At 44.8% G+C, this 13,098-nt stretch overlaps 1 protein-coding gene across 1 annotated transcript in view; it reads left to right on the forward strand.

Annotated features, from left to right (window-relative positions):
* LOC123768304 (uncharacterized) overlaps positions 1-13,098 on the forward strand; it is a 379,377-nt gene that overhangs the window by 222,642 nt on the left and 143,637 nt on the right. The window contains exons 6-8 of the mRNA XM_069307207.1: positions 4,136-4,233; positions 6,532-6,670; positions 12,493-12,624. Of these exons, the coding sequence (XP_069163308.1) occupies positions 4,136-4,233; positions 6,532-6,670; positions 12,493-12,624 (369 nt within the window). The remainder of the gene's footprint in view (positions 1-4,135; positions 4,234-6,531; positions 6,671-12,492; positions 12,625-13,098) is intronic.

Here is a 13,098-nt window from a genome sequence, read left to right on the forward strand (position 1 = left end):
TTCCACTTAGTGTAGCTACTTGAATACGGACGTAGCCGCTAAGAGGGAAAACGTTCTTAGCAAAGAGGAAAAACCTTCGTAAGTACCTTCCTGAATCCGGCCCCATGCATCGACAGAAAATTAGTTTCCCTGAATTACAAACACTCGTCATAGAAATTGAGGTGCGAGTCAACAACCGCCCTTTGACTTACCTAACGGATGACTTCTCCCAGAGAGAACCCCTGAGTCCCTCACATTTAATCCATGGAAGCCTACTGAGCCCTCTGATACCTTTAGCAGAAGAGGATCCAGTCGACCCTTCACATGTGACTAGGACTGATTTAGTGGAGAGTTATCAACATCTTTCGAGGGTAGTCGAAAGGTGGAATGAGGTGTGGACTCGAGTACCTCACAGCTCTAAGGAAATACCACTAGGGAGCTTCGAGCACCTATAACAAAGTTCAACTCAAACCAGGAGACCTAGTGTTGATTGATAGTGATGGACCCAGGTCAGAATGGCCTATAGGCAAAATTGTCTCTGTTCACCCAGATCACCAAGGCGTCCTGAGAGTAGTATGGGTTTTGTGCCGAGGCACTACTACCCTAAATACATTAGAGAAGTTGGTACCTCTCGAATTAGCTGATCGAGAGTGTTCTGCAGAACCCAGTTTACCTACAGTTTCCGAGGACAAAGATTCTGATCCACCGAGCACCCGACCACTTAGAGCCGCTGCTCAACAATGCAAACGGAAACTACAACAATATTATAGCTCTGACTAAGAGCAAATAATTTACCATCCAATTTAAGGTAGTCATGGTGATATCGTGTTGTGATGTCCAGTAACTAATCAGTTACAAGTCACAGTGACATTCACCTCACTGTGGATTCTAAGTCTCCTTATCTTGCATGATTTAACCACTAATTTAATTTGTGTAGGCTACAGACTACACCATTATTACATCTAGAGAATATATCTGAGTTTACAAGACTTTAAGACTTAGTAACATAACCGTTACCCGTCATAGCGACACCAGTCATTGAATACATTGTAAACTTTAGTAGGTATTAACTTTAGATAATTTAACAATTCAATGTTTTACATTTAACATGAGTTCCCTTACAAGACTTAGAGTCTTATCTGTCTTTGACAAATACGGGACATCCGTTATGTGCGTACTAACGTACTCACATACTAACATTAGAATAACTTCGGAATGGGTACGTCAGCATTCAACATTGAACTGTGACCTTTGTTGTATCTACTGCACAACCGTAGATGAACTACACATTTACTGGGGTCATGAGAACCCATGCACTTGGTGCATCTATGTAATTCTTGTAAGCGTTTAATCCTGGTATTAGAGTTAGGATAAACATTGCATTTGTAAGTGATATGTTCTTGTTCACAGAACAGACACTTTCTCTCTCTTGCTGAGTTTGACTTCTTGGCAGACAAGAAGTATTCAGTATCTCCCTCTACTGTCTCAGAGGGAGATACTGAATAAATACCTATGTTACCACTCTTCTTTCCAGTGGATGGAGCAGTCCTAGGCTTGTATTTACTAGACTTGTTCAAAGTCGATTCTGGTTTGACTGAATTGTCAATATTAGGTTGCTTAGACTCAGGTTTAATCTTATCAAGAGTTTTCAACCTGTTGACCGTTATTCTTAACCCCTCGAATATTTGCTCGCGAGCGAGAAAATCGGTTTTATAGTGTGAGCAGATGTCTGCTAAAATATTTCGAGGTAATTTCCTCTGTAAAAGTAACTTAATTGACCATTCGGAAGCTGGTACATCAACATTAGTACCTAAGGCCTTCACTACAGACTACTTCTAGCCTGAAGCTTTGAAGTGAGTCTGGTCGGTTACTTGGTGCATTCAGATCCAGTAACTGATAATATAGGTTAGCTATACTCAACTCTTTGTTGCAATAGTTTAACTTCAGCAGTTTTATAGCTTCTTCATAATTGCTCTCAGTGAGAGCTAGGTTATTTATAACCTTTTTAGCCTCCCCTTTGAGAAGACTGTTCAGGTAAGAGAAATTAGAAACCTTATCAAGAGAAGGTTAAGGCATGAACTTCAAATGAAGTCCAAAATGTGTCCCAATTTTCTTCATCCAGTCCTGCAAATGTAGGTAAGTCTAAAGTAGGTAGACGAACCTCAGGTAGTTGTACACTGGATTGAGACACAGAATTATTGCATTGACTTTATGTTGACTTACTATATTACATAGTACATTAAGCTTATCTTGAGTGTCATCTTCATACTGAGAAGTTTCTGCTAGAGTTTGATCTATTTCATCAGGATCAGTTTCTGCTGCATTCAGTATGTCAACATAAGACCTGATTGTAGATCTAACTTGATCAAATTTGAGATCAGCTACTCTCAATGATATTTCTAATTGATGGTAATCAATGGGAGTTGCTTTTGATAAAGTTTAAGACATATTAATCAGTCTGGTTAAATGACCTTTAAGGCCAATATAGGTTCTCCTTAATTGTTCAGGAGAAGCCATGGTGGCTTTAAGTTCAAGTTTCATAGGATTTGAATAGGTATTGCTTATGTAGCTTGGGTACTTGTTCATTAGTTGGCAAGTAAATTGAATATAGCTTAAATTATTCTGGCTAAGTTGCACTCTTCCTCATTCCGGGGTTAAATACCTGGTTGATACTTGGTTGATGGGGTTCTGGGAGTTCTTCTACTCCCCAAGCCCGGCCCGAGGCCAGACTTGACTTGTGAGAGTTTGGTCCACCAGGCTGTTGCTTGGAGCGGCCCGCAGGCCCACATGCCCACCACAGCCCAGTTGGTCCGGCACTCCTTGAAGGAAACAATCTAGTTTCCTCTTGAAGATGTCCACGGTTGTTCCTGTAATATTTCTGATGCTCGCTGGTAGGACGTTGAACAACCGTGGACCTCTGATGTTCATACAGTGTTCTCTGATTGTGCCTATGGCACCTCTGCTCTTCATTGGTTCTATTCTGCATTTTCTTCCATATCGTTCACTCCAGTACGTTGTTATTTTACTGTACAGATTTGGGACCTGTCCCTCCAGTATTTTCCTCTGAAACCTCACACCCCAAAAGTGACTCAGTTTATAGTTGCATATAGTACTGGGGACCATTCAGGCTTGTTCGCATTTGTATTCCTTACGTGTGCTTCAAAGAATGAGGTGATTTGTTAAAATGCTAAGCCCAAGATTACCATCCGAGTGCCTGCGGGGAAGTGGTTCATATAGCTTCGGCTATCACTTCCTTTTGTCCGGTCGTGATGGTCAAGCGGATTAAGGCGTCCTGTACATACCAGTTGAATTGCTCCTGGCAGTATGGGTTCGAGTCACTTCTGGGTGTGAGTTTTCAGTTGCATATAGTCCTGGAAACCATTAAGGCATGTTCGCATTTGTGTTCCTCACGTGTGCCCCAAAGAATGAGGTGATTTGATAAAATACCATACCAGAGTGCCGGCGGGATGATGGGGAATTAGCCTCGGCTACCATCATCTTTTGTCCGGTCGTGATGGTCGAGTGGTTAAGGGGTCCTGTACACCAGTTGCAGTGTGCTCCATTCAGTTTGGGTTCGACTCACTTCTGAGGTGTTAGTTTTCAGTTGCATATATGCCTGGGGACCATTCAGGCTTGTTCGCATTTATGTTCCTCACGTGTGCCCCAAAGAATGAGGTGATTTGATAAAATACCATGCCCAAGATTACCATCAGAGTGCCGGCGGGATGATGGGGAATTAGCTTCCGCTACCATCATCTCTTGTCCAGTCGTGATGGTCGAGTGGTTAAGGGGTCCTGTACACCAGTACATCAACTTAAAGTTATCTGTTAGAGTAAGGACCTGCCCGGAATGCTGCGTGTACTAGTGGCTTTGCAAGAATGTAAATACCATGCTATGTATACTCTCAAACCCAAAGTATCTTCTTGAATAAAAATAAAAAATAAATAAATAAATAAAAATAAATATATAAATAAATAAATAAACTCCATCAATACATTCGATGTAACAAACAATCACTGAGAGGGGTGTTGACGAAATACATGCAGTCTTTGTTATGCAAGCCCCTTGGGAATCGCTGCCAGCAGACTTTACGATTATGGCTCTTGAAAGAAAAAAGAACCAGACTAATCCTCATCTGCTTTGTAATATTACACAGATGCATATAGAAGCAAACTTGACATCTGACACCTTCACATGCTATACAGATGGATCAGTAGACAAGCAGGGACAAGAAACCGGAGGTGCAGTTAATGGGTACTGATTGTACGAAAGTGGTGGTATTTCGGTGAGGGAGGAAAAACATATGAGCAGCGCCTTACGGTAGGCGCTGTGCACGCAGTACGGTGGGGGGGGGGGGCGACTTAAGCGAGCGCAGGCGAGATCATGCCCTGCTCCTGTGCCAGGTAAGTTACGGGCTCACCATAGCCCGTGCTACTTGGAACTTGTTCTGAGTAGCTGAATCTGTAACAACAACGAGGTCATGACCTCTGTTTAACTCCAGCCGGCGCTCGCTTCACAACAAAAACACACCGCTCCGCTGTAGACAGGACTCCAGGTGAACCTGGTCGCTAGTACAATCGAGGACTTAGTCTGACTATAACAGTGCTTTGCCAACGATATGGATCTTACCCCAGCGCCCACGGCCCCGGACCTCAGCTTGGCCGACGTCATCGATGTGGGCTCCTCGACATCACAGTGCAATCCGGCGGGGACACCCTACCTCCCTCCTGACTCCCTTAGGTACAGTTTTGCTCACACACCTCTGGTGGGGCATCTGTATTCTCCACACCCTCCCTATTAGGGCCGTCCCCTGGTGTTTCAGGCGTGTGTCTAGAGCCGTGTCCCTCGGGGTGCATGCACGTTTCACCCCCAGCTAGCTTCCCTCCCGTGCCATGCCCACACGGGGCTGAGGCCGTGCGCCACGCCCGGGCAGTCCGTCCAGCCCTCCGGGCAACGTGGGGCGAACGTGCAGGGCTTCCCTATGCACGCCCGTTTGCGGCGCGTACCTGAGTGCGTTGTGGCGCTCGCCCCCACGTGGCCGGGCTGGTCGAGGCTCTCTTCTCTCCCTAGGGGACCTTCCTTCCTCTTTCCGGGCCCTACAGGCTCTATTTAACTGCCCGCGGGCCCTATTCACTGCCCTACGGGCACTATTCTTGGTCTAAGGGCTCCTTCTGAGCATACGGGCTCTATTCTTGGCCTGTGGGCTTTATTCTCGGAATACGAGCTCTATTCCAGGCCTACAGGATCTATCCCTCTAAGGGCCCCCTTTCTTGGCCTGCGGGCTCTCTTCCCGGCCTGCGGACTCCATTGTACTCCGGGCTCTATCATCGGTGTACGGGCTCTATTCCCGGCTCGCAGGCTGTCTTCCCGGTTTAAGGGCTCTGTTCCAGGCCTGCCGGGCTCCATTCCAGGTCTACGGGCACTTTTCTTGGCCTCCGGGCTCTATTCCTGGCCCACGGGCTCTATTCCAGGCCTGCGGATCCTATTCCACCTCGGGCTCTATTCTAGGACCCCGGGCTCTAATTGTGGGCTACGGGCTTTACTCCCAGCCTACGGGCCCTATCCCAGGCCCGTGAGCCCTGATCTGGGCCGGGCCACTACATCTCAGTCTACCATGTCCCAGGCTGGGGCCACTTCAGTTTATTATGCCCCAGGCTGAGGCCACTTCAGTTTATTATGCCCCAGGTTGGGACACTTCAGTTTTTCTGCACGGACCGGGTCGCTTCAGCGTATTATGCCCCAAGCTGGGCCACTTTCTCATGCCCCGGACCGGGACACTCCAGTTTATCATACCCTGGGCAGGGCCACTTCAGTTTAATATGCCCCAGGCCGGGCCACTTCAGTCTATTATGCCCCAGGCTGGGCCGCTCTAGTGTATTATGCCCCAGGCTGGGCCACTTCAGTTTATTCGGGCATTTCTGCCCAAAACGCGTTGCGTAATAGTGGCTTTAGGCATTGTATGTACTAGCTCTATCTATAAATCCATCAACATTTTGTATCTCACCTTGTATGTATGTACTTTACCTGAATAAATATTTGTATTTGTATTACGCCCCAGGCTGGGCCATTCAGTTATTGCGCCATCCTGGGCCACTTCAGTTTCTCCTGCATCAAGCTGGGCCACTTCAGTTTCTCCTGCATCAAGCTGGAACGCTTCAGTTTCTCCTGCATCAAGCTGGAACGCTTCATTTTCTCCTGCATCAAGCTGGAACGCTTCATTTTCTCCTGCATCAAGCTGGAACGCTTCAGTTTCTCCTGCATCAAGCTGGAACGCTTCAGTTTCTCCTGCATCAAGCTGGAACGCTTCAGTTTCTCCTGCATCAAGCTGGGACGCTTCAGTTTCTTATGCTCCTTCAGTTTATTACGCCCCAGGCCAGGCCAGCCTGTGCTCCTCCTTGTGCTGAGGCCCCTCTGCAACTCTTCTGTCCACGCTGGGTCCCGCCGCACCACTACACTACTGTCTGGGACCCACCTCGCCTTTCGGCCCATGCACGGCACATGCCCGGGTTTTCAACAGTATAGTTTTTCTGCATTATATTCTCATTTTCACAGAGGTACTTCTTCTGGTCCTTTCTTCACCTCCGGGTATCAGCAGTCTCTCTACGCTGGTGTTCCTCCCCTTCAGCGGCTGTATTATTATGCATTTTATGGACACCTCAACCCTAATAACTTATATCTCGTTATAGCCATTGTAATGATTATTTGCTGTGGTTGTTTCCTATATATAATTATCATGGTCGCAGTGTTAGTACCCACCAACACTGAGGTACGTCTAATACGCTTCACTTAGTAGGCTTCATGACTGGGATGATTACGTTAGCCCACCAAAATTTATTGGGACACACTCTTGCGTGGTACCGCGCAATTTACACCCATTCATTCAGGAACGCCATCCAGGCACTCTATTGCAGTCTTTATTCGGGACATTTAACACTCCACTTTCAGCCACCGAGCATTTAACGATCATTATTCATTTGCTCTAGTAATTTGTTATTGGCCACATCTGGAGCTTTCCTTACATCTTTGACCCCGTGTCGTCCACTGACAGAACATGACAGTGGACGATTTAAACAAGTAAGATTTTCTAACTTATTTTTTCCCATAAGAACTCTTAACAAACTTCTAAGATCTCAGAAATTATTTTCCTCATAAGAACTCCTTAATTCCAAATCAGTGACTGGCCAAATTCACCTGGAACCTCCGACAGTCCAGCGTCCTCTTTTCCCGAAAAAAAGGACGCTGGACTGTCATCCCTACTACTAGGGGAAGACCTGCTGCCTGGGTAACAGCTTCTCCCCCGAATCACCCTACCCTGGCTTTGTACCCTGGTGAGGCCACTTCAGATCAGGCCAACACCAGAGCGCAACTCCATAGTCTCCTGAGACTGATGGACGCCTACTATACTATACATATCTATCTATCTATCTATCTATCTATCTATCTATCTATCTATCTATCTATCTATCTATCTATCTATCTATCTATCTATCTATCTATCTATCTATATATATATATATATATATATATATATATATATATATATATATATATATATATATATATATATATATATATATATATATATATATATATATGTCGTACCTAGTAGCCAGAACGCACTTCTCAGCCTACTATGCAAGGCCCGATTTGCCTAATAAGCCAAGTTTTCATGAATTAATTGTTTTTCGACTACCTAACCTACCTAACCTAACCTAACCTAGCTTTTTCGGCTACCTAACCTAACCTAACCCATAAAGATAGGTTAGGTTAGGTTAGGTAGGGTTGGTTAGGTTCGGTCATATATCTACGTTAATTTTAACTCCAATAAAAAAAATTGACCTCATACATAATGAAATGGGTAGCTTTATCATTTCATAAGAAAAAAATTTGAGAAAATATATTAATTCAGGAAAACTTGGCTTATTAGGCAAATCGGGCCCTGAATTGTAGGCTGAGAAGTGCGTTCTGGCTACTAGGTACGACATATATATATATACACCTGGTCCTGGTCCGCCTCCCCCCTCGTGCCAAGAACACCAGCCGCAGGACGACCAACAATAACTCATCTGAGAACCACAAAATGAGAGCACAGATCATCAGGAAAATAGAAGAGGGCAATACCACAGGTGCCATCAGAATCATGACCAGCGATGACACTATTGCCCCCAGGAACGCCACGACAGCAGAGGCTCTTCAAGACAAACACCCACCCAGAGCCCCAGACAGCAGCAGGGATCCCCAGGAAAACAATGCTGGCATAGAATCCTTGACTGTTCGAGAATCTGAGGTGTATAAAGCAGCTATGTCTTTCCCAATAGGTTCAGCAGGGGGCTTTACAGGCCTAAGACCCCAGCACATCAAACAAATGCTGAACCCGGTGCTTGGAGATGCTGCAAAGGACCTTCTAGTGGAACTTACCACATTCTCCAACATGTGTTTGGCTGGCGGCATCCCTGAGGACATCAGGCCTGTCTTTTATGGAACAGCACTCTGTGCTCTAAAAAAGAAGGATAGGGGTATCAGGCCCATTGCCGTTGGCAACACCCTCCGACGCCTCGTAGCTAAGGCTGCAGTGAGATCTATCAGCCAGGAAGCAGCCACCTTGCTGAAACCTCATCAGCTCGGGTTTGGGATTCCCCTAGGTTGTGAAACTGCAGCACATGCAGCGCGGGCTTACATTGCTGATCTCCCGGACCAGAAGGCACTAGTAAAGCTTGACTTCAAAAATGCCTTCAATCAAGTCAGACGAGACGCTGTCCTCAGGGCTGTACACAACCATTTCCGTCCCCTTTACCCATTCATCCGATCGTGCTACAGTGGGGACTCTAAGCTTCTTTTTGGGGAGCATGAAATAAACTCCTGTGATGGTGTCCAACAAGGTGACCCCTTAGCCCCCCTCCTTTTCTGCCTAGCTATCAAAGAGGTCACTGATAGTCTGACAAGCGAGCTAAACATCTGGTACCTGGATGATGGCACTCTAGCTGGAACTCCGGAAACCATTTTGGGGGATATAAGGAAAATCCAGGAGCAGGGAGCAGCCTTAGGCCTCATTCTCAATGCATCCAAATGTGAAATAATCTCCCGCAACCCAGACATCACTGGGCAAATACAAAATGCTCTTCCAGACATTCTCGTTGTCGAACCACCGGACTGCACTCTCCTGGGTGCCCCCATTGGCCCACGAGCAATCGAGGAGGTCCTGGCTGCAAAAATCACTGACCTAAAGAGAATGCAGGACAGGATTGACAAGATTGATGCCCATGATGCTCTCTTTCTCCTTACAAGATGCCTGTCTCTCCCTAAGTTGACCTACTTTCTGAGATGTTCTCCATCCTACAGCAGCCCTAAGTTAAATGTGTATGACACCCTTCTGAGGTCCATGCTGGTGAAAGTCCTGAACCTGCCATTGGACGACTCTCAGTGGGAGCAAGCAACCCTTCCTGTAAGACTCGGCGGCCTTGGTGTCCGCACAGCCTCCCAAATTGCTCTACCAGCCTTCCTTTCCTCCTCTCATGCATCGCACGACCTCGTCAGAGATATTTTACCTGCAACCCTGAGAGATTCAGCAGGAATACACGATCCTGCTTTCACTGAATGTTCAAATCAGTGGAATGTTCTTGCAGCCCCAGCAACCATTATAGAGCCAACAAAACAACACAAACAGTCCGGCTGGGACCACCCTCTAGTGGAAAAAGTAGCTGATGCCATGCTAAGCGTCGCAACATCAGACAAGGAGAAAGCCCGCCTCAGAGCAGTGCGTGCCCCCCATGCAGGAGACTTCCTCCTGGCCCATGTCTGCAATGGGCACGCGCCTAGATCCAGAATCCCTTCGTGTAGCAGTGGCCCTCCGCCTTGGTGCCCCAATTCACACTGAATACAAGTGTATTTGCAACAGGGTGGAAGCAGACCAATACGGACTGCATGGGTTGCATTGCGGAAGCACAAAGGGCTGGCATGCAAGACACAACGAGGTCAATGACATCATCAAGAGAAGCCTCGTCTCAGCTGGGTGCCCAGCGGAGAGAGAACCTCGCATCCTAGGGGTCCAAAACCCGGATTTCCCAGCACTTCGCCCTGATGGCATCACCATATACTCATGGAAGGAGGGTAGACAGTTGGTGTGGGACTACACATGTGTATCCACCCTGGCTGACACCTATGTACACTTCGGAGCTGATCAAGCAGGTGGGGCGGCCAACCACAAGGAAACAGCAAAATCACTCAAGTACAGGCGACTGGAAGGTCAATACCTCTTTGTTCCCATAGCGTCTGAGACGCATGGCCCCTGGGGCAAGAGTGCCTTGGGATTTCTCAAGGAATTGGGGTCCAAGCTCATTGACGTCACCAGAGACCCAAGGGCTTCCAGTTTTTTATTTCAGCGTCTCAGTGTGGCGATCCAGAGGGGAAATGCTTGCTGCGTCCTCGGTTCCTGTCCAGAAGCGGAGGAGCTTCAAGAGATCCATAACCTTTAGGCATTTGTCTTGTATGTTTTGTAACCTTTAAATACACAATAAAGGAAAAAAAAAAAAAAAGGGAAGGGGGTGGTAGGAGAAAAGCACACAGAAACTGTATTGGAGGGGACCCACATTCCCTCCAATGCGTTATGTGTGGTTTCCTCCGAGGCTATGGGTCCCCCTTCTTCCAGCCAGAGGTGGTACTCCCTTCCCTATTGTTAAAAAAAAAAAAAAAAAAAAAAAAAAAAAAAAAAAAAAAAAAAAAAAAAAAAAAAAAAAAAAAAAAAATATATATATATATATATATATATATATATATATATATATATATATATATATATATATATATATATATATATATATATATATGCGGAAAATCCACAGAGAAATATGAAAGGAGGTGAACGTTTCGACTTGTTAAAGCCTTTGTCAGCACCAGACTGGCTAGAGGAGAAGGGAGAAGGGGGAGGATATACAGGCCGACACCTAACCAACCCATCCCTAGGGAAATAATTAACCAGAAACAGGTATAGCTTAGCTTAGAATGGTCAAAGAGGATTAAGCGGTCAGAGAATAAGGATGAAAGATTAAAGAAAAGCCTCATGAACACACAATATATGAATATAAAATTGTAATGAGACATTGTAAACCTCTCTATCAGAGTTTTTTCTTAAACTGTTGTGCAATATTATAACTTAAAAATTGATCAAGTTTGTACATTCCAGTACTAACATTAAGAAGATTTGGACACTGACTGATTAGAGCAGACTCAATTAAATTCCGTTCCATGAAATCCCCACAATTGGTAATGCTTTTTGCCCTATTCCAGTTAATATTGTGATCGCATAAACTCGTATGTAGATACAATGCATTAGACGTTTGGGCAGTTCTAATACTATAAGCATGTTGTGACAACCGCAATTGTCAGGACTTTCCTGTTTGTCCAATGTACACAGAATCACAATCATTGCAGGGAATCGAATACACGCAACCTGCTGTACCAGGGGAGTTTTTTATTAAATTGGATTTGATCGTACTATTAGTGAACACCAAATTTATATTAAGTTTCTTAAAAATCAGAGACAATTTTTCAAGTCCACTCGCATAAGGTACCACCAATGAGTTGATAATTTCTGGTTTCGCCTTAGGGACGTGATTATAAAACGTACGCTTGGCTTGTTCAAACGAGAAATCCAAAAACCTCTTAGGATATTGTAAACTCTTCCCAATTTCATATATTTTAGCAATCTGTTCATCAAAAAACTCAGGGCTGCATACCCTCAAAGCTCGTAGAAACATTCCTGAAAATACTGCCTGTTTAACTTTACTATGATGATTCGAATAAAAATGAACATACGACCCCACATTGGTAGGTTTCCTATACACATTAAATTTGAACTTTCTAGTGACTCTATGAATCATAATGTCCAAAAACGGAAGAGTACCATTCTCCTCAGTCTCACAAGTAAATTTTATTGAAGGTACCAAAGAATTGAGTTCATTAAGAAAAACTATCTGGTCTTTGTCGCACGGCCATAAGCACAAAATATCATCAACATACCTAAACCAAACTACATTAGCCGGGATAATCCTGGATAAGATTTTTGTTTCGAAGAATTCCATATACAAATTGCTTAAAACTGGGGAAAGGGGATTGCCCATCGCCATTCCAAATGTTTGTTTGAAAATTTTTCCATTAAAACTAAAATAATTGTCTTTTATACACAATTTGATAAGTTCCAATACTTTATTGGTCTGCAAGCTCAAATTATATTTAGGCAGTTCCTCACGTAGAAATTCTAACAGATCATCAACAGGAACTTTAGTGAATAAAGAGGTCACATCGAAACTTATTAGTTTAAAATCAAAATTTAAATTCAGTGTGGATAGCTTATTACCTAAGTCCACATTGTTTGTCAAGTGTGAGTTGGAAATAGTACTAACTATAGGGGACAAAACTTTGACTAACCACTTAGAGAGTTTATAACCCGCCGAACCAACTGATAGTGTATCAGCGCCTGCCTGATACACTATCTTGGCAGCCTGCACGACGTGACTATCTGTAAGCCCCAGTATGCTAGCAGCCTTGAACCTCACCAGGATGCTCTCCACCCGCTCCTCGGCCGTGGCCAGCAAGAAAATTGATTTTTTTTATGATGCAATATCACCATACGCTTGGTTTGCCTTCGAGGTAAGGTTACATATATTTGTGTATTTGTTATATTAGTTGGGATGTGATGGGTATTGTAGTACACTTTGCTTCCTTGACTCCCAGTGGAAGATCCCGGGATCCCGGGTTCGATTCCCGGGCAAAATATGAATGGTTGGGCAAGTCAACCACCGTGCTGCGTGGACTAGAAATATGACATTCCCGTGGTGAACTGAAAATAAAATATTTCCAATTTTTTTTCTCTGCCTATATTAATAAAGTGCAGTCTCTGACCACAAGAAATTAAAAAAATATATTGTATGTGACATACTTTAGCCGTGATGGAGCTGAGAAGTTGAGCAAATTATAGGCGCCTAGTGATGAAGCTGACGGGGTCACTCGACCCTGCCACTCTGTTACCTGGTTGATGGGGTTCTGGGAGTTCTTCTACTCCCCAAGCCCGCCCCGAGGCTAGACTTGACTTGTGAGAGTTTGGTCCACCAGGCTGTTGCTTGG

Source organism: Procambarus clarkii, chromosome 59 (genome assembly GCF_040958095.1).
Source record: "Procambarus clarkii isolate CNS0578487 chromosome 59, FALCON_Pclarkii_2.0, whole genome shotgun sequence".
Taxonomy (NCBI): Eukaryota; Metazoa; Arthropoda; class Malacostraca; order Decapoda; family Cambaridae; genus Procambarus; species Procambarus clarkii.